The sequence below is a fragment of the Perca fluviatilis genome, chromosome 22 (genome assembly GCF_010015445.1).
Source record: "Perca fluviatilis chromosome 22, GENO_Pfluv_1.0, whole genome shotgun sequence".
Taxonomy (NCBI): Eukaryota; Metazoa; Chordata; class Actinopteri; order Perciformes; family Percidae; genus Perca; species Perca fluviatilis.
The window spans coordinates 14365689-14388245 of NC_053133.1; the positions used below are offsets into that span (position 1 = coordinate 14365689).

Here is a 22557-nt window from a genome sequence, read left to right on the forward strand (position 1 = left end):
GATTTCAATGTCGATGACGATGTTTCTTGGCCCAGGCAAGCCTCTTTTTCTTATTCTGACGTCTTAGCAATGGCTTTCTTGCTGCACCTCGACCTATCAAACCTGCAGCTCAAAGTCTTCTCTTTACAGTTGAAACTGAGACTTGCTTATTACGACCACTATTAAGCTGTGCTTGAAGCTGTTGTCCTGTGAGCCGCCTATCACGTAAGCTGTTGACTCTCAGAAACTTGTCTTCTGATTCTGTTGTGGCTTTGGGTCTGCCAGACCTCTTCCTGTCAGAGTTCCCCCCAGTTTCTAAGTGCCTTTTGATACGAGAATACTGTACTCACTGACACCTTGACTTTCTTTACAGTTTCTCTGTAGGAAAGACCAACATTCTTAAGTGTTATGATGGTCTGTCTCTCTTCCATTGTTAATTGCCTTTTTCCCGCCATTTTTATAGCAACACACTACTTTCTGCAGTACAATACTGTTCAAATAATGCTTACGAGGGTATGGTACCACAGTGTGTTCCAACAATACTTTTATACAAACAGAGGGGGTTGTAAGTAATCCAGACAAGTTGGAACATCTGTGGGAATTGTTAGCACCAACTTTCAAAGCTTGATCAACCTCCATTGCTGCAGAACAGCTTTATGTTGTTTACCCATTTCTTGTTCCCTGAAAAAGGCCTTTTGGGTAACCTTACTTTTTTTTTAACCTCAGGCAGTTCACCACTTACCTTTTTACCATGTCAAGCTATTCACTGGACTTGAACTGCTAAAATTTCAATAAAAAACTAAAAAAATTGGGGTGTTCTAAAACTTTTGACCGGTAGTGTAGATCCTTTAATTGTGATTTTATGTTTTATGAAATGCAACGTCGGAACAATTTAGAAAACATCAGTATGGATCCCAACGTGCCACGTTATTCCATAAGCTTGCCTCCCACTCCCAGCCCTGGTGATAAAGTGCCCCTCTGTGTGGAATGAGCCAACAGCGGGCTACCATGAAGTGTGCCCCCGTAGCTCAAGTGTTTTTCTGTAGCCAGAGAGCTAGCAGGAAGTGCAGCTCTGGTGCTTCTCCACTCGTCTCATCAATGCAGCTTTCATTCTCTCTCGGTGGGGCAAGATGGAAGCTGTACAGAAGGACCACTGGTACTTCGTGGTACTCATCTTTCTTCCTTTTCTTAAAGGTATGGTTGATATTTTTAAAGTTTATAGTGGATTAATGTATGGCAAACACTTTTATTGACTGTTGAAGGTGGCATTCACTTCTCTCAGTACTCTGAAAGGCTAATTTATTTAAATATTTTCATGTCGTTTCATCAGTTTCTAATCTTTCATTTCTAATCAGTAATTTAAACTAAACATTCCTTTATGCCATCATTTGTTTTGATTTAAATTGGAAGATGGTAGAACAGCTTGTTATTGTGAGTTTTGCGAGACATTACTATTCTAAAGCTGCCAGAACTCTCCCAAGGGCATCACTGGACTTGAAATCAGTTGTCATTCAGCTCGGATAAAAGGCTTTGAAAACTTGGAAGCTTGATCACCAACTATTGTCAGTCGTGTGTATGTGTACTGGCTTAAATTAGCATAATTACCATTAACCCAAGGATGGCCTCAAAGCTGTGAATGGCTGTGTTAATCTTCAAGTAGAGGAGATTTAGAGGGGGAAACATGGCATTTTCTTCTTTTTTTTTGGGCCGAATCGGTGTAAACTATTTCTCTAAAGTTTAGGATTCTGATATGATACATGTAAAATATATAAAAATATCAATTTGTTATAATCCTACAACAGGTTGTTCTTGTATATCCTTTGAGATTTATTGGTTTCATTTACTGATTTATCAGTTTGCACATTTATAGATGCGTGATTTCTAGATTCTGTCTGAATTAACAGAAAAATGCACTCTGTCCAGTTGCTGTCCAGCAGATGGAGGCTGCTACAGTCCGTCTGGAGGAAGGGATGGTTCTCAACTGTTTGTGTCCCTGGGACGGCAACCTCAGCATGGTGTCCTGGACCAAAGTACCAGACAAAGATCCGGTAGCTATTTTCCATCCAGAGTATGGAGTGGTCTTTTCTCACCATTACCGGGAAAGGATAGAGTTCCTGAGGACCACGCCTATGGACGGAAGTATTTCCATGAGGAATGTCACTCACCAGGATATCGGGGTTTACCACTGCTCTGTTCAGACCTTCCCTCAAGGCCCCTGGACAAGGAACATTCAGGTGGAAGATTTAGGTAAAAAGAAATGGCAAAAAAAAATACTGAGGTGGAAATTTGAAGCTCCCCCGCTGAATGATGTTGGAAATGAAACTTTATAGATTGTTTCGTTTCCGTCACGCATTAAGATTTCTTTTTTTTCTTTGACGAGCTATTTCCAGTGTGGCTTGTGTTTACAGATGAGCCCCCAGAGGAAGACAACAGCACAGGGTCCCCCACCCCAGAGGTGATCAAGACGGACACAGAGTTGTTGGCAGAGCCGGACAACAACCTGACCATCAGCTGTAACCACGAGCACAATGGTACCGTTTACCAGGTCATTTTGGAGAAGATGCCATATGGCCAGCCCTGGGGCATTATCGGTGTGTGTAAGAAGGTGGAAGGGGGCCTGTTGGGCGAGGACTACAGCGACAGGGTCAGGGTCAGCTGTGCAGACAGCCTGGATGTCAGTCTGCACCTGACGGGTGTGGTGCAGGAAGATGGTGGTTTCTACCGCTGCACCTTCAGCACAGATGCAGGGGTGCGGACCACCACTGTGCTGCTCACTGTGCCCCCTCCAGGTACAAAGACAGACATCATGCAGTAATTAACACACACATATGGTACGGCCTTATGGCTGGATGATACATCGTTTCTCATACTTAGAATGATTTATGGACGCAAATTTGTCTCACAGAGCACAGTGATTGATGAAACATAATGAATACAATAAAACAATGCTTGTGATGTTAATCTCAAAGAGTTCAGCAGACTCAGACAGACCTCCACCTGCTGAAACCACAACATCCTGTGGAACATCTCTGAATAATGTTAGAGGGGTGTGTGTGTGTGTGTGTGTGTGTGTGTGTGTGTGTGTGTGTGTGTGTGTGTGTGTGTGTGTGTGTGTGTGTGTGTGTGTGTGTGTACTGTACTGTACTGTACTGTAATGTTTCCTTTAATGTGATGTTGTATCTGTGAGTCATGAGCAAACAAGTGAAATATACGTATCATTCACCACAAATACGAATAAAACCACACTATTGTATTATTATCTTCAGTAGATTACCTTCGCTTTCAGGTTGTTATGGTATTTCTTTTTCATTATTTTCTCTCATTTTCAGGTGGATTCAGCCTATCTGTGTACATGATGTATATTTACATTGGGGCTGGAGCTGCTGGGCTTATTCTACTTATTGCCATCATCATACTAGCGGTGAAGCACAGGTAAGATCCCACACTGTGGTTTCATATATCTTTAGCAAACAAAACTCCCAAACTAATCTTAATTGTAAAATATGGGTCTATTTATTTATTTCATCCATTTCATGGAAATCCATCCAGTAGTGGTCCACTGTCAACATCATGGTGGGGCTAGAGAAAAGTCATGGGATCGACAACTCTTCAAGGATTTCTTGTCTGGCACCTATGGATGTCTGAACAAAATGTTGTGCCAATAAAGAAGATGTTGAGATATTTCAGTGGATAAGTGAAAATGTTGACCTTCTGGTAGTGCAACTTTTGTTTTTATTTAATTTAAATAAAATTACAATACTCCAAACAGCCCGACTTCACCCAGAAAACAACCATTTATGTTGATTATTCAAGCAGCTCATAACGACCCAGAATTAAGTTTCTAGTTAGGCAGCGACCTCTATTTGCCGTAGTAATTACCGTAAGAGCAAACAAGAAAGTGAGGTGACAAAGATTCTGCATGAGGAGGCAGGTTGGGGTTGTGGATGGGTCAAACAAAAACACAGGACTTTTACTCAGGAGACCGGGGGTTCGTGTCCCATGTGAAACCAAAAGTCAACTGTCATTTTGAAATTAACCAAGTATTCAAGTATTACAGAGCTTGGTCCGTGATGCAGTGGCTGTCTGTGACGTCAGTAGTTTTACGTGACTCATTTTAAGCAAGTCCATAATGTTTTACTAACCCTAACTAAGGTCGCTTTTACACCTACCTCGTTTGGTCCGTTCAGAACGAACCCTGGAGCGTTTGGTAGGATAGTCCGATTCGTTTGGGCTGGTGTGAAGGCTCATCTGAAACCTCACCTCATCAGGTGAGGATCAAACAAACAAACTCTGGTCTTGGTTTGCTTCCAAATGAACTACAGTTCGGTTCACTTCAGGTGAGAACGCGGTCCGACCCAAATGCAGGAAGTGAACCAAAAACAGAGCATTTACTAGCCGGCATTTTCAACCTTACACACAATTTACAGATTTATATATGATTTAAGAGATGATAACTTTCAGATCCATAAGCTGTTCTGAGCACACATCACTGGTCGTCTGCGTGAATACATCATCCCTCTCTCTCTCTCTCTCTCTCTCTCTCTCTCTCTCTCTCTCTCTCTCTCTCTCTCTCTTTCACTCGCTGTCTCGTCAGCTGCTCATCGTTCGCCTTCTAAAATATTAGAAAGACTAAAGCAGAATCACAAAACCCAAGACATGATTATAAATTTGGTGAAACCAGAAGTGTCGGCCAGATTCGGATATTCTGTCCAATGAACAAGCGACGTGTGTTTACAGTGTTTGGTGCGTTTGACAAAGTGCAGCGTGAAAGCAAACCGAACAAAATGAAAAATGCAAGAATGTTGCAACTTCACCCCCGAATCGCACAGAGTCCACCGAACTATAGTTGTGAAAGTATTTTTGTTGCCTTAACTGAACTAATTCTGTTTCACGTTATCTCTGTTATGTTAAATAGAACGGTCACATAGTTACCGGTGCGGCAGTAAATAGAACAGTTGCATTGGGAGTCTTTGGAAATTGACCTATAATGTTGTTTAGGTACGAGATTGTGTTGCACTGAAAGAGGTAAAATTATTGAGTTATTCAAAAGAAAAAGTAAAGATTAGAGGGAAGTCTGTCAGAAATATGTTTTTTTTCCTTTCCTGTCCTGTTAATCATCTTATGATTTCCGATTTATCCAACTGATCCTCTGGGGATCACGAATGGTTTAAGATTCAGGGGTTTTTGCTTAAGGCAACCCCTAAGCCCCGAACATTTCATGGTAATTCATCCAATAGTTTTTGAGATATTTCAGGCTGAACCAAAGTGGTGCACTGGACAACATACCAATACAGCCATCCTTTGAGCATCTAGCTGCTAGCATGGCTAAAAATGGGACTCTATTCTTCTATTGTTTCGATATTGGTGCTTTCAGAAGAAACTTTCACATAAGAAATAATCAGATAAGTGTGAAGTTGCATCTGAAATTGCCCACTTATGAAAAAGTCCTACATTCCCACAGGAAGAAGAACAGGAGAGAGGAGTACAGAGTCAAACTGCACCCATCTCAAAGACAGGTGAGCCTCACATTAGTCATCATATCTACTGTTATTTTGACACTTGACATGTTTGAGGCCCTCCCTTACCTTCTCTTCAGACATGCACTTAACTATAAAACTGTTACACGTTACAGTTAATCAATCATGTTTGATACAGCACATCCTATCATGTAACCTGATACACTGTATTTATGTTTGCTGACTTAACTAATGCTGCTTTACGAATAACTGACAATGGGATGTCTTTTTGAAGTAATCATATGTAATGTAATAAGGTAATTTTATATTATCATAAAATCATATTTCAGCTCATTGATTGGATTTTCTTTTTAACTTTTTGCCAAGCTCAGTCATTACTTCATCGGTCACATGTCCTTGTCTAACACTTCATATACTAATAAATTCTACCTCATATTCACAGCCAAACTTCTATGAGAACATCTCTGTGTGTCCCAGGATGGCAAAGGAGTCCAGGCAGATACAAAATTGCCCAGTCTATGCCAACCTACAGACTGCACGATCACACAAAACCAAACGTCAGCTTCATAATAAATGAGCATACATAAAATTTGACGCACTGCATAATGTGAATGTGTAGGCTTTCACACACAAAGCAGATTGATTCCCAGTGGCTTAAAAAAAAAAGTATTTAGACCCCTTCCCTTTTTGCACACATTATGGTAATTTTCAGTGGATAGAATTGCAATTTCTCAATCTCAGTGTTGGTCATCTTACTTTAAAAAAGTAATTTGTTACAGTTATAAATAACTTCTCCCAAAAAGTAATTGAGTTAGTAACTCAGTTACTACATAAAAGTAATTAGTTACTCAGCAAAGTAACTGTGAAGTTTTTTTTCATGTTATATCACGCTATTACGTTCTATAACAACTTTAAAGATGTTGCTGACCCGAAAAATCGAGAGTTGCTTGTTTTAACAGAGTGACTCCGTCTCCTTTGCTGGAGCTCACGCTAGCTGCATTTGGGCTCGGGGTTGGGTTAGCAGCAGCAACAAGTGTTAGCATGTGTTGATGTGAGGTGCTTCATAAGATTCGAGTTGCTTGAGGCAGACGCGGATAAAGTCTTTTTTCCTGGGCATAGCGTGCATGTTACATAAACATTCTTGCCTTTAATTTCAATGAGCGAGAAGTAGTGCCGGTACTTCCAAGTTCGAGAACGCTACCTTTGAATTTCCCTGGCTCCTCGCCATTGTCGCTGTCTTGTGTTTAGTGGTAGTCAAAGCGTGCAGTGAGACAGCGTGAGCAGGGCATCCGCCCACCCAGCCAATCATCATCGCATTTGCAATGGTGTCATCATCCCCACCCCTGCTCTCTCCAGGCAGCTGATGTGTAGCCAAAGCCTGACACCTCACGCTTCATTCAACCAAATTGTAGTAACGCGCCACTTTACATTCTCAGTAACGATAACGGCGTTGCAACGATGGGAAAAGTCATTAATTAGATTACTCCGTTACTGAAAAAACAATGCCGTTAGTAACGCCGTTATACTTAAACGCCCAACACTGCTCCGTCTACACTCAATAACTCATAATGTCAAAGTGAAAATATGTTGTTAGAAATGTTTGCAAATTAATTAAAAATCAAAAACTAACATTTATTTTCCCTAAGTATTCAGACCCTTTGCTGTGGCACTCCAAATTGTGGTCAGGTGCATCCTGTTGGCTGAGATGTGTGTAGAACTTGATTGGAGTCCACCTGTGGTGAACACACCTGTGTAATTAAGGTCCCACAATTCACACTGCATGTCACATGTACACCCAATAAAGTGTGCAAAAAGTGAAAGGGTCTGAATAGTTTCTGAAGCCACTTTATACATAGGCAAAAATAAACTTAAAAAAAAAAAATAAGATGCAGGGATCATTCTGACACTGATTATTATTCATACTGCGGTTTGAAATGAGTTAACAAGCTGGTGCTCATCTAAGTCTCAGAGAGCTGGCGGGTTTGTTTGTGTCCAACCCTGCTCCCACTAATTAAATGTAGTATGTACTTCATAATCAGTGTTGAGGAAATATTTGTTTTGGGCAAAACAATATTTGACAGTAACCATCATGCAGAAAGAGCAGACAAAAAGCCTGTATAATCATTCTTTTCACATCCCTAACCCCCGAGTAAAACGATTGACAAAAGCCTGTGTAATTGCTCTCCTTTTACTTTCATCCCTCCCGGTTTCCATTCAAAGCTTGACAATGGTGTCTAATCATCTAACGGAAAAGAAAAGCAGTCACTCAGCACTGTACCGTCACTTGAGACCGTTGCTTTCCCCAAAGGGCTCTCTGTCTAGGATGGCTGCATTCTAGTTACAGCACGCTCTTATTGTGAAAGCTAAACTCTAATTAGATAATCCTGTGCTTTAGTTTATAGCTCCTTATACTTTGTCTATCTATGGTGTGATGATGAATGTGTTGGTTCTTTTTCTTTTTTTTCTGTTTTAAAATGTCATTTAAAAATCATTATCATTTTTATGATAAGCTGTCACAAGTTGTATTAATGATTTTGTATGATTTATAAGCTTGTCTATATGCTTCTGTAAACCGAAATGTAAGGTTTATGGTAGTACTATTAAGCTGTGTGTTGTTTATGTGTAATGTGATTCATTTATCTCCATAGAAATGGAGGCAGTGGCAGAGGCCCTAATGGATATGCAGGCTATCCTGCTAGGAAACAAGACAAATGTGGACAAGCTAGAAATGTGGAACATAAAGGGACAATATAGTTTGGAATCACAAGTTTTTGCCTTCATTCTCTCATCTTGCTGTTCGCGGAAAAACAGTAGAAGCTGTAACTATAAATTTGACTGTGACACTTGTGATGCTGCGTGTGTATGCCCAGCAATACTGAAAATGATGTGTGTGACTGTAAAAGACTCCCATATGGTATGAATAAAACAATGTCATAGCCACTACCTCTGTCATTTCCTGTGAAGTGGGAGCGTGATAAGAAGAAACTAAAGCGAAAGAATCAAGTGTTGACTGAAAACTGTCGAGGAAACCAAATGATTTGCTGTGAATTTGAAGAACCTCTTCGTGTTTGTGCTTAAATTCTTCATGGAATAGGTTGACAGTTTCTGAAATATGCTTATCCACTTTCTTGCTGAGAGTTAGTTGAGAAGATTGATACCATAAATATGAAGAGTTTTCTAGCAGGCTAGCAGTGAGTTATCTTGGCTTAGCACAAAGACTAAACGGGAGGAAACAGCTAGCATAGCTTTGTTCGAGGTTAACAGCAAAGCTGAAGCTCACTAATTAACAGGACTAGTTTGTTTAATTTAGGATTTTGTGCTTGGCTGTGACTGTCTTGAGCAATTATTCTTGAAATCTTGTTGTCACCGTGAGGCTGCCATGCTAACAGCGGAGACAACAGTAAGTTCCTTTGCCTGGCCAGTTTAAATGGAACACCCCAAACAATTTCCAATAAATGTCCTCCATAAAGCCATTTACCAGGGACAAAACGAAAAAACTAAATGAAAAGATTTTTCAAGACTGACACGAATGTTGCACATGTTCTGTGCATTACACAGAAAATTTAAATTTTGCGCTGAGGTTCTGGCAATGCGAGACTACGTCTTTTAAGTTTAAATGGAACCAAAAAATGTCCAATAAATGTGAATAAACATGTGATTTATCTGCATGAATTAGTCACGTTTGGTCTGAAAAGCTAACTAAGCTAACCGGCCTGGCTCTAGCTTAAAATTTAGATAGGAGAGGCATTAATCTATTTTTGTACCTCTTGGTAAAAAAGCGAATATGCATATACATGATAGAACATTCAATTTATTACCTATTTATCATCAAAAACATTACATATGTACATTTAGTGAAAACTGTAGTGCTACACTAAGTATTCAAAGTGCTATCAACATATATTCTGACGGTAACAGAACACAAAACGTGATGGACACAAACACAATCATATACCGTAGTGACAATAACAGAAATCATGATGACACGTCATACCTACAAGCAACTGAATTGCAACAATAATAAAAAAACAAAATTGCAAATGATAAACACAGTCAACTAGAACTTTCTCCAGTCTTATCAGTTAGTACTGCTCTAATGCTCCAGATGTAGTGGAACTATTATACATACATTTATTAACCACACTTGAGCTAAGACTCAGGACAACTAGGGCAGAAATGTGGCCAGATATGTTAACTGTCCGTCTACATACTGTTACTATGGGCTAAGTAAAGCAGACACATTTTTAGATGGGCACTTTGTTTGAGGCTCAAATTAATATGAAGTTCTTTAAATTACAAATATACAAAATAAAGTGACTGACTGCGAAAATTAACTTCACCCCAAATAAATGCTTGTACTTGTATCTCCAGTTCTACAGGAATATTATAACAACAACAAAACACATTAAAATAAGTGATTAAGTTTGACATTAAAAGAGTGTTTTGCTGCCTCAAACTGATTGTCATTGGAATTGTTTTTTTCATTTCATAATTGCTAGAATTTCTGGATTTGTGTCTTGCTTTAACATTTAACAAAAAGCACAATCATTTTTTTACCAGAAATATTTAACAAGATGAATAATTGTCTGCAGTGCTGACAGCCACCAACGGTCTCGATAGGTAACGCTAAGTGTTTCAGGTGTAACATGACATTTCACAGCTGGGTTGACAGTATTGAAGGGGAACCTAAGACTTTTTTAAATGTTTTGAAGGTACAGAGCTTAACCCCGTCAACAATGGTAAACTCAAAGCCCAAAGACAATGCCTTGGTTAGGTCTCATACTCTGCGGTCTGTGTCGGAAGGCACTTCTTACTGAGGACAATGCAGAGAACGATAGTTACGTATTGTAACTCCAGATTCTATTTAGGCTTCGCCCTCTATACTAAGAGCTGTTGCTATTAAGTTTATTCCTCGTGCATGTGCAGTCTTATTGTCACAGCGGTCATATACTTAGTGACATGTCACTCACATGCTACAGAAAGAATTCATTGAAAATATTTGATACGTTTTCTGCTGATTTTGGCTATTTTAGTGACAACGGCCAATAATACAGACCAGTAATATTTATTTTTTTGTTTCTATACTGTTGCTTGATGGAAAACAAAATTATATATTTTTAAACTTAACTTAAAAATACACTATTTTGTTTCTGATAATGCTAAATACCACTATCAGCTGGTTGGCTTAGTTATCTTAGCACAAACACTGAAACAGCTAGCCCCAAAACCTGCCTACCAGGACCTTTAAATCACACTCATTCATTTGTTTTACCTCATTTGTTTATTCTGACAAAAATCAAAGTGTAAGTTGTTGTTTTACAAGTGTAGGTACACATATTTTGTTAGCTTTGGACGGAGCCAGGGTAGCTGTTTCCCGTTTTCATGCTAAGCTAAACTAACCAGCTGCCAATTTCCCAAAAATGTCAAACTATTCCTTTAACGTCTTTTGCCTGTTTTTATGTATTTTACTCAGCAGAGATTTCCTCAGTGAAATATCGATTCTAATATTTATTTATTTTTTAAATCTGAACATAACATACAAGCAGGGCAAATTATTGGACACCATAATCCACATAAGTCCCATGATGCAATACTTATCATATACTGTATATGAGGCTGGATAGGAGCTAGGAAGCTACTGAAATCAAATTGCTCTGCTAGTGTAATGTAGAAGTGGCAGTTTAAAGTAGAGGCTGTGAAAAGGTTGCATTCTATTATTTGGGACGTGACAGTCCCCTCCTATATCGTTGAATGTGGGAATTCCTGAATGACTTCTTCCCTTTGCTGGTTGTAACCAATTAAGGGCTTTAGCTGATTCATCACTGAATCAAAGACAAGCTGTTTCTGTGTAAGGCATTGATCAATTTCACATTCTAGAGAGGGAGAGAAGTACAGTAGGATTGGGAGGATTATGTGTCAAAAATGGTCGAGTTTCCCTTAAAATGGTTGCTAAGGCTGCACATTGTTGGAATGAGTCTTGTGTGATTTCATCAATTTCAGAACAAAAGCCTTTTGACAAATTGTTTTACAGCAGCCCTAGTGTGTTTGTACCTCTTACTTCTTGTAAGGTGTTATGCAGTGATTTAAAAAGGTGGTCCTGCTGGCTTCAACAGCATAATGACAACATAAAACATATTAAAACACTTACTTTTTGGTGCAATCTTTGAAACTACTGCTGTTGTTACAAAACACACAAAAAGGTCCTTTTTCAGGGTCCTTTTCATGTACCACTCGCTCTACAGTTGACACTATTGTTTAAGTATCACCAGGAAATTATATATTACACATGTCACTATACATATTTCTACATCCTCTCTACAGTGGTGGGGAAAGTGTCCAGTTTTGGTGGAGCAATTCTCTGTCATTGAAGGGGTCTCAGGCTGCAACTGGATTCACAGCCACTAGAGGGCGACGGTGCCTCTTCCTGGTGCTGGCTCTCCTCCTGTTCATCAGACAGAAAGCTGGGGAACGTCTGTGCTCGAGGGATTAAAGTCATTGTCAGCCCGCTTTCTGTGTGGGAAAAAAAGTGAAGAAAGAGTCAATGGAGCACTTCTTTTTAGCGAGGGATGACGTTTACCTTGTTTTATTTACCTGGACCTTACATCCTGTTTTCTTAGACAATATATTTATGGTACCACTGTTGCTTAGCTACTGTCTATGCTGATATCTTTATATACAAAGGAAAATTACAAGAATAACCCTGGCATTCTTCATTTACGTAAAATTACATTTTAAATAGTGTAGGTGGTTCTCAGATAACCCAAAAATATAAACCCCTCGTTGTACAATAGTATGATGGACAGATGTTATGGAAAATCAACCTTTCACCTGAAATAAACAACTTCATTTCAGAGTGATCTACACCGTCTCATCCTTTTTGGACTGTGCTGTCTCCCTTTCTTTCCCCGCTTTCACCCTCTCCACCTTAATTTAAATTAATTGGACCAATTTGTTCTGCAGTTCATATTGGTTAACTGCACTGAGACAGAGTAATGGATACTTGTGGGTGGAGGGCTGTTCTGTGCTACTGTGAGACCATTAATAATATATTAGAATGCTGTTTGGAGATGTACACGGCGAGGTAAGTTCAGGATAAAGTGGCTGGCAGGCTGCTGATCATGCACCGAACAAGGAGGAAGTGGCCAGTGATTAATATTTCAGGAGGTGCAAAACCTAACACAACACTGTTATCAACTCTAACCTACTCTACATTATGGCACCTACTGATACAGCTGGCTAAGAGAAGTTTCTGCATGTGAATACACTTCAAATCAATTTACCTCAAGGTTAACTGAAATTAAAACAAAATTTGACTTTCTGTTTTCTATAAGCCGTCTTCTTTCAGGGCCACATCGACAACATCGAAAAAGATATAATTTTCTCTTCTGCTGGTGCTGCTGAAGTACTTATTAATGAGTCAGATGTTAAACTGTGCAAATCATTCATAATATAGCAAACACACGCAGCCTTTTCTGTGTATGTACCTAGCAACACTAGTCACGCTGCCACCAAAGGGAATCGGACTCAGGCCGTAAGACGCTCTGCCAACTCACCACAATGTGGAATATTATGACCCAGTCAGCCTGGCAATCAATGTCAAGCGGGTGTGTGAATGTGTGTTAGAGACACAGAGAGTCTAACAGAAATGTGTGCGAGGAGAAATGATGCAAGTAAAATAATAGAAGAGAATTTTTTTCCAAGTGTTAGTTAAGGGAACAGCGGAAAAGGAGGAAGCACAAAGGGGCTGGTGTGGGTGTGAGGATGAGACCACAACAGTACAATCCATAACAGGTGAGTCACACACACACACACACACACACACACACACACACACACACACACACACACACACACACACACACACACACACACACACACACACACACACACACACACCTCTGTCTGCTAGTCTTTCCCTTCCACCATTTTCTGAAATAAAAGCAAAATAAGATAATGCTCCGGCTTAAGGTTTTAAATGCAGCTTAGTCCAGGTTCTAGAAAAATACCCCACTGCAGGTTAAAAAAGAGGACACTTTCTCTCCTCTCCACGTTGTACTTAATAGATTGCTGAAACGACTGGTGCTCAACCAGGCATATCCTTTTCACATCTTTGCCAAGACAATCCCTCTCCTCAAGCAAGGCCAATTTGGACCAGAGAAAAAAAAAAGAAAAAAAAAGGCAGTGAGCCCAGTGCAGACAGAGAGGGCGAAGCAGATCTCATCATCTCCTCTGACACAAACAGCGGCGTTTGTTGTGGGATGCCAGACCCCCGACGAGAGCCACGCTTTTGGACGGGAGACACAAATGTAGACACGCAAATAAATAGTAATAAAAACACAGAGCGAAGATGGTGACAGCATCCCTCCTCCTCTCCTATCCCTATGAGAAGCAGACAGCGATTTGTCAGTGCCTTTTCATTACCAGGGAAGGTCATGTCATCCTATCTGGCCTGGGGTGGCAGCTGCTGGGCCAGGGCAGACAGGACAGGCAGGGAGGGCACTCTCACACACTGGCAGATACAATGGTGGACCTGAGCACACAAGCAGCTATTCATGCATGCTTGTACACACACACACACACACACACACACACACACACACACACACACCTGTCTACACCTTCCTTCCTCACAGTGCTATCGCCCAGATGGCATCCTAGTAACAGCTGTAACCAGAGAAAGAGAGGCTGCGTGTAGCACAGACTCTGGATTATGCAAGGCTGCTGACATCCAGCTTTGTTTCTTTTGAGTGCTATAGCAGCCACAGGAGCAACGATACACTATAAAAGACCAATTCAATGCAGCCTAAAGATTGGGTCAGTTAGTTTCAAATAATGCAAGCTAATGGCTTCAACCAAGAAAGAGTTGAACTCCGTTTTACCTGGCTGCAAAGCATTTTTAATAGGATTCACTTTTTGCATCTGCATCTACTATATTCCTAGTCGCCTGTTGCAGATAAGATAGTGTTATCATCCTGTTCCCCTATCGTCTTGTCCCTGTGCCTTTGATTCTTGCTCACCTCTGTAAAATCTCCTCGTATCACTCCCAGTTGATCAAACTAAGAACAGCGCTCCATTCCATTAGAATTGCTAATGCTACGGCACTAAACTGTGGGGCACAATGAAATGCAGAGAGCGAGAGAGAGAGAGAGAGAGAGAGAGAGAGAGAGAGAGAGTGAGAGTATGTATGAAATGGCAAAATATTACATAAAAATGGGTACCAAGAAGAAATACAAGCATTCTTTTCCCTTTTCCATTCCACTATTAGGGTTGGTAATTGAACCATTTTCGACAGGCGTGGCGCCTTGCTTTTTCAACTCCAAAACTTTAAAGTGCACTTATTTCTATGCATCAGCAAACTCTGAGAACACAGCAGTATCACTGAAATGCAAAAGAGTGAATAACATTAGGGGAGTAGGGGTGGAACTGAGTAGAAAGTAGATACAATGTTAGTGTTCCGGAGATTAAAACATCTATCTTTGCTTTTACTTACAAAGGTGAATAATGTGGAGGAATTTAGTTTCATATAGCAAGATGATCAAGTGTTATTTTTTTTCTACACCACATCCCTTGGTTTCTTTTAAACAAAACCCATTTGACAATTATTACTTTCAATTATGGCAAACAAGGCTTTTGGGATGTATTTTTGAGACATTTCCAGGCAAATGAAAAGCAGATGTGAAATATATTGAAATAAAGAAGTTAAAGTACTTTACTTCACTGCCAGGTCCCCCGTTAACCGAGGCAAAGAAATAAACAAATAGGTGGAGAAACCTCAACGGGACAGGAAACTGTGTTCCTTAATTATTCCCCCGGACCCGCAGGGTATTTGAAAGCAACCCGAGCATGACTCAGCAAATTGACTGTGCTGATTGGATATTCATCACGCGCACAGTGATACAGCCAAGGAGCAAATGCAGCCAGCCATCATGGTCTAAACTCCTGATTTCTTACCTCTATTTGCATCCAAATCCTTTTTTGCTAATATCGTCATGATTACAGAAAAATACATTGATGTATCTATTTCTGAATTCCTGTTGAAGCAAACTACTAAGACTAAGACTACTTATATTAAACATATTTTCACATGGTGTTCATTCAAGTTGTATTTGTTGATACACTGTATACATATATACACATATGTATATGTGTGTAAAGACCAAGGGTGTAGGGTGTAGGGTACCGTTTGGATTTTTACGATTCCAATGCCGAACCGGTACTTTTAAAACAATTCCGATTCCTAAACAATTCCTAAACCGATTCTTGAAAAACTGAAAAATGAAATAAAAAAATTTTTATGGAGTTTTTTTTATTATTGAAAATTATTTAAATTTAACAATATATTAATGTTTTAAAGTACTTAAATATGTAATAAGTAAACCTAAGTCATCTAACACACAGCTACAATAATTTAACAAATAACAGTTACACTATTAACAAGTAACAACAAAATAAATGTTGAGTTGGTATGCCAACCAGCTTCAAACTTTAGCCTTTCTTTTGTAGAAAAGTGACCATATTTGCCTTCTCTGGCAAGATAGGACACCTCTCCTGACTTATGGCATGTCCTGCACAGGAGAAAACTCTCTCAGATAGTGTCCAAGAGGTCTGTACACACCCAGGTAGGAGTTTGAAAGGGCAGACAATTTGGGGAGGCTGTCTCGCCTCCCCCAACACCAGGCTACAGGCTCTTGTCCTGAACGATAGACTAGCAGAGTAAGTGTAATATATTTACTAGCGATCATGTGCAGTGAATGGTTAATATGCTTTCACGTCCGTTTTGGTGAGCCCAGAGGGAAAATATGCCATTTTAAAAGCTACATTTACAGTAGCTAGCTGTAGACTACAGAGAAAGTGTGATATTTTTACGTCCATTTCAGAGCGTGTACAAAAAGGCGTCTATCAGCAGGGATTGTAGAGTGCATGTCGGGGGAATAGCGCGGACACGCGCTTCACACCGCGAGCGGGCATGTGCACCACTCGGCAGAAAAGGGAGAAAGAAAAAAAGAGGCTGCCGCTGTCCAGAGCGACAGAGGGAAAATATTTCACTCGGAACCGAAATTTGCGTTCTAATCCGGTCCGAATACTACCGTTTGAGTAGGAACCGGTACCATAGTGGAACCGGGTTTTGGTACCCAACCCTACAAGGGTGTGATGCAAAGCTACTATTTGTATCTGTTTATTTAACAGTAATATATATAACTATTTTATTATTAAAATATTAGTATTTAGTGTGGATTTGAGGCTGCAGCTCGATGTTCTTTTGCTTCAGTTTAATGTAGTTTTATTCAATTTCCCATGTTCCATTTTGCTCCAGCTACATTTTTTTCCTCTTTTTCGACCTGGTTCTTTAGCATCCCTTTTAAAATGTTCAAGTGCCGAACCCTCCTAATCTGCCCTTAATATGGAGTGGTGGCGCAACAGCAGGAAATCTGCTTCTGCTTCAATTACATTTTTTTTCCTACGTCCATTTCTTTATTCATATGTATTTATATGTTTTAAATAATGTAATTAAGTTTTCCTGCCCCACAAAATAAAATGTATGACATATTTTAACCATGTATACCTAAATTACCTAAATAGCATAATAAATCATGATTTGTATTTTAGCCCCATCTCCAAAAAAAATACAAATCAGTTTAAGAGTCTAAATAAGAGCAGTGTGACTGATAATGAAAAGTGGAAATAAAACAGATGGTTTTAAAAGTAGGAAATTACAAGGGGCCATATTGAATACCAAACTGGAGGTTGTGTATTTAACGGATGGGGGATGAACCTCAATGAATGTCTGAATACAGAACTTGTGTTTAGCCTCTTTATTTACATTTTGGCAAATGTGCATCCTAAAAGTCATGCTGCTTTGTTCTACTTCCTGTTCACACTGTACAGCCACCTGTGTTATGGCGCGTTCATGCCACCAAAAATGTTTTTTCCGATGTCCATGAACGTGTGTTATTATTGATACTGATGAAAAAATCTGAATCTGATGATTATGAGGCAAGATCTGAAGTTTTTTTTATGATTTCTAAACAGATTTATGGAAATGTATTCTATGTGGACAATAAATCATATCAATAAAAAGATTGAGTGTATGATATCTGTGTGCTTTAGATTTGACTGAGCTATGACTCTGAGAACATCAGTGAGGGGAGGGTGGGCCACAAATATTACTCGGGGAAAAAAGTTATGCTGTTTGTATCTTTTCAGAATAGCTGAAATATTGTCCGAATAATGTATTTACATTTGCTTACCAAAGACACAGCGTGTATTTTGTGCTGTTACAACATATTAGGTCATGCTCAGAATGCATAGAGCAGAACAGAGAACAGAGGATGGGAAAGAGCTCCAGGGAGGTGGAGACCTTCTGCCAATGAAGAATCAATGCAATTACTCTATATGGCTCTCCTCATCTAAGACTGGCTCGCAGCCATGTTCAAAGCAGCACCAGGACCCTGCCGTGTGTGAGCTTCTCCTGACATGCCTTTCACAGTCCAAACATCCTGTGTCACAACAGGAGTTAAACTCCCGTCGCTCCCCAGAGTCACCTTGTCGTCCCCCTTGTCTGACAAGACCTTTTGCTGCGTCCTCAAACACACTGATGCATTCAATTTATTCATGGGAAAGGGGGGGGGGGGATAACTGCAGCGCTGAATGTGTATGAGAGGGAGAGAGAGGAGGGTTGTTCTGAATCGGACAGACACGGGGAGAAAGTGTGGTAGGACCAGCGGAGATGCCATCATGATGGATGAGAGAGAAGCTGCTCTGCTCACCAGAGTTTGGAGAGTTTACAGAGACTGGGCCTATAAACAATGACCCTGAGGTGGAAGCTTCTCTGTTAAGTGCAAATGAGTAACAAACACGTTGATGTTTGGAATGGAAGACACATTTTGCTTTTAAGCTTATCAGGCCACAATTAAATGATAATTAAAAAAAATAAATCCAGCCTTAGGTTTTCAAAAGAAAATGATGACGTCAGAGCGACTTTCATCTTTGCCTGGTTTTCTGTTTGGCTCTATCAGTGAAAGCCAAAAGGCCCATAATCCTCAGATAAGTCTACTAATCAACTAATACCATGGACAGAGCGTAATCTCATCAGCTCACTTATCACCTTTCTGCCTCTGGTCTACATCTAGATGTTCACACACACACACACACAAAAACACGCACACACAAACTTTTTTACTTTCATGAAAACACACAAATGATTTGTCCCTCACAATTTAATTTAGATTATAAGTCTGACTCAGTTCAAAAACTATTTTACAGCAGTTATTTTAGGATTAAACTGAAGACTGAAACTAAAGATTTGCACTAGTCTGTTATGTGATAAATCCCATTAGACTTCGAAGCTAAACACATTTAATTTGGAATTCAGAGGTTTCCGTGTTATTCTTGTATTAAAGACAGCCCATATATGAAAGATTATTTGTATCTGTAAAGTTCAAAACTGATCTGTGCATGTCCCTGGTTCTAGTACCAGTCTTTCCTCCACCTTATCCAAAGTGCTCCACATATTACCACTGACACAAGCAGGTAAAGAAATAGCAACACCGTGCGCATGATAATTAGCAACTTCATGCCTGTACCTTGGAAACTGTAGAGATCTCCCACGCTGTTCTGACGCGTGATGTGCTGCCAGTAGGCGCTGCGTGGCAGGGAGATGGACTTGGTTAGCGTCTCTCTGGGGTGGATCTGAAACAGACAAAGAAAGCTTACAGTGTCTCTCACTTTCTGTCACTCAGTCAGTCACTCACTACAGGGGAAATTGCTTTGGGTATGTCAGTTAACAAAGAGTGTCCATAGTAAGGTATATTGCTGGTTAACTGGAATGTTTCCACTCTGAATGGCTGTTTGGCGGGCGACCTTGAGGATTTATTTGGGATTATGATGTTGTTGTGCCATTGCATGATGTGTTTTTTTTTTTTTTGGCTTCATCTTTGAGCCTGGCTACTGCTGGAAATACATGAAATATGTCAATATTTTTGAAAAAATAACTTAGTATTAGCATAACTTAGTAATAACTAAGTAAATTCTCAAGTCTCACCCATTCTGCAACTGCAAGTGGTCAGTTTTGTGTAGCTATCCATGTGATTTATAGAGCTGAGGGTAAATGCTGCTTTTGGAAATGTTCCCAAATGGTGGGGTCCAAGAGCATGGCCATATGGTCAAGGCTCATCAAACACTAGGCAGGTCTACATAAATAAAGAATACAGATGATAGCAGCGTGGAGGGGGAGGAAGGACGGAAGGAAGGAAGGAAGGAAGGAGGGAGGAAGAAAGGGATGGACGGGTGTTGTGATGGAAGGAGGGAGCGGAGGCCAAGACCATGGGGTGTCACAGGGGCTCCTGGTCCAAGGCAGCTCTTTGGGGAGAAACCAGGCAGCAATACCTTGAGAGAAATGTGTATTCTGGTGTGTGTATGTGTGAACATCTTGTGTGAAAATCATGATTTATTGCCTTTGTGTTCATTGGTTTCTAAAAATAATTCTGTGAACAGCCTCAATGGCATGCTAGTTTGATCAGCCTTAATCAAACGCTAAAGAAACCATTGAAATAATACAAAAACAAGGCATTTTCAAACCAAAACATATTTTTTTGTGAACAGATGCGGTCGTTAAATGATCTTTCTAGTATTAGGTGCAACAGGATATATTGGCTACTGAATGAAAGCGACGCACACTATGCATGCATTAAATAATTATTCCTGGAACAATGGCTTGCTGCCGACACTTGCACTCATTATTAGGTGTTTGTAACGTATGCAGTACTAGAATAAAACGGATGGCCTCATTGTGAGCTGCCGTGGGTACATCAGATAAACAAGGAAAATGTAAAAATGTACCTGGGAGCTCTTCTCCATCTCCTCCATCATCCTCTCATGCTGCTGGGCAATGGCCAGCGTGGCTGAGTGGACCCGCTGGTAGATCATCTCCCCCTCCCGCGTCTGGAACGTGAACAAACCCTCTCCTGTGTCACACATCCTGCGCCAGGGACACACACACAGAGACAGAGAGAAGTGCACACGCTTTGATCGTGTTCACTCTTGGATTGCTGATTTACAAAAAATGCATGGTTGCATGTGCACTTACAGAGAGGCGCATTGATATAATACACCCACTGAAGTCAAAACACACATTCACAGAGGCACTTGTCACTTGTCTGCGGCACATGCTGATATCCTGGGATGTTTCCTTATCCAAAGTTGCTTTGTTGAAGTTTTTACGACATTTTCAAAACGACGATTTCTTTTCCCTCCCACCGCTAACATTTCAATCACACACACAAGACAACGTAAGCACTTATCTTAACACACACACACCTTCCGGACTCAAAAGTGAACCAAGTGGAGTCTCGTCCGTATCTGCGCAGAGAGCTGAGAGGCCACATGACAAGTTTGAGGCGAGCGTTGTGAATGTCCCACAGGTAGATATTTTCATGGGTGATCTGCATGGTGCACTCCCCGTAGATGTCCAGGTTAGGAGTGGGCATTAGGTACACGTTGAAACGTTCTGGAAAGATTCACAACAAGTTTATTAAAAAAGGGATCACATTGGTAAAAAGCGTGGAGAACGTTTACATCTAGTGTTAAAGGGTTGCTTAATTTAAATAATTATAATAAAAAAAGATTTTCTCATTTAAAATCTAGTGGTATCTACAGTAGCCATGCAGACAGTTTTGGTTCTGTCCACGTTTTGAGGCATCTGTCTCTATCTCAGTACAATGGAGATGAATCAATTTAATTTGTGGTGCTCGCAGCATTAAAAAGTGGCATTTCAAAGATTTAAAAGCATCTCTTTCCAAAAAACATTGTCCCTGTTACTCTGGATAATCCCCAGGACAGGCTGTTGTTGTGTGGGCTATTTTGTTTTTTATTATATAGTAGTTCCAATAAAATTAGGGCAAAGCAAATCCCAAAATATGTGCATGGCTAAACAGCACAAGGATCGAGTGAAAAATAACTATTCTTTTATACTTGAATAGACAGAACTTCAGAACAGAATATCATTTTATACAGTGTAAGCATTGTGCATGCATAAAACAAATGAGTCGGGTTTGCCTCACCTTTTTGGATAGAGTTAGCTATTTTTTTTGCAATTATCCAATCGGCATCTATAATAATACATATTAACGATACACTAAATATATAATAACAATACACCAAATTGACTGTACTTAGCCTTGACTCACTCTTACTTTGTGTATTTTATCCGAGGTGGCAAAAGTACAATTACCCTTAAAAAAAGGTATTTTAAATAGTGCTTTACCTGACTTCACCTTCAGTGGGTTTAACTAGCCATCCAGTGAGCTGGACTGGAGATCAAGGAGCCAAATGTGCCCATTAACATTAAACTAACTCTCTGAGGCTGGCAGAGAGAGAGGAAGAGAGACAGAGAGGGAGCGAGTTCTCCATAATCTAAATTAGTTCTTACTAATTACGCTTAATGATTCAAAATAAGCCATGTGTCTGCAGTGGATAGAAAATGGCAATGTCATAGTGTGGTGTATTTTTAGGGACAGTGAAAATGAACTCTGATCTAATTATCGGCCCCTGCTGTTCGGGGAGGGCTACTAATTGAAACATGGTTGCAGGACCAAGCCTCTTGTTTCGTTCACTCATACAGGCAGCAGAGAGGTGCTGTGTCTGTCTCCATAACACACTGCTGCAACTTTTCTAAGAGCACCAAACTTCTGCCACAACCAAAGGGAGAGGAACTGTGTTTTTACAGTTGGTTCAGTCAAAAACTTGTATATTGATATCTTTAAAAAAAATAAAAAATAAGGCCAAGTTATGTTGAAGAATACAATTTTACTTCACGGTTGCAGTGAAATAAAATGGGCTGAAATGATGGCAGATTCCTTTCAATTACTCGCCCTTTTACAACTTTAAACTGCTCTTCTTTGCCTGTTGCCTTTTCAATTTCCTCTGCGAGTTTACAAATTACACAGAGAATGAGCTCCACTGTGATAGGAGCGCCCTGTTGTCTCCTCTCTTTTCCATTTCCATTTCCTGTGAGTGGAATATGTGGAGAAGCACATTTATTTCACATGGCTTTAGGAGCCATAATCTCATCCATCTCTGTGACAAGCTTCATTATGAGGGAAGC

General features: G+C 40.1%; 2 protein-coding genes across 7 annotated transcripts in view; one reads left to right on the forward strand and one right to left on the reverse strand.

Annotated features, from left to right (window-relative positions):
* Window positions 1-1041: 1041 nt before the first annotated feature.
* On the forward strand, window positions 1042-11886 carry cd226 (CD226 molecule). 6 transcript variants are annotated; one of them, XM_039789891.1, is made up of 7 exons: window positions 1042-1173; window positions 1903-2226; window positions 2388-2768; window positions 3309-3411; window positions 4167-4247; window positions 5441-5495; window positions 11778-11886. In XM_039789891.1, exons 1-7 carry the CDS (start codon window positions 1110-1112, stop codon window positions 11859-11861), a joined length of 1092 nt encoding a protein of 363 aa, XP_039645825.1. In that variant the 5' UTR covers window positions 1042-1109; the 3' UTR covers window positions 11862-11886. The 6 variants fall into 6 exon arrangements, with proteins under 6 accessions (XP_039645825.1, XP_039645828.1, XP_039645824.1 ...); XM_039789894.1 differs by lacking the exon at window positions 11778-11886 and adding an exon at window positions 8105-8266; XM_039789890.1 differs by lacking the exon at window positions 11778-11886 and adding an exon at window positions 5899-6260.
* dok6 (docking protein 6) overlaps window positions 9248-22557 on the reverse strand; it is a 50710-nt gene continuing 37400 nt past the window's right edge. The window contains exons 6-9 of the mRNA XM_039789897.1: window positions 20772-20961; window positions 20295-20433; window positions 19040-19145; window positions 9248-11966 (exon numbers count right to left, since the gene is read on the reverse strand). Coding sequence (XP_039645831.1) covers window positions 11818-11966; window positions 19040-19145; window positions 20295-20433; window positions 20772-20961 — 584 coding nt within the window. The 3' untranslated portion in view covers window positions 9248-11817. The remainder of the gene's footprint in view (window positions 11967-19039; window positions 19146-20294; window positions 20434-20771; window positions 20962-22557) is intronic.

Excerpts from the sequence above, each read along its gene's own strand:
- cd226 (XM_039789890.1), top strand. The coding sequence starts at position 1,110 with ATGGAAGCTGTACAGAAGGACCACTGGTACTTCGTGGTACTCATCTTT. Across the intron at positions 1,174-1,902 it reads CTTTCTTCCTTTTCTTAAAG|TTGCTGTCCAGCAGATGGAG; the intron begins GTATGGTTGATA and ends CACTCTGTCCAG. Across the intron at positions 3,412-4,166 it reads ATACTAGCGGTGAAGCACAG|AACGAACCCTGGAGCGTTTG; the intron begins GTAAGATCCCAC and ends TGGTCCGTTCAG.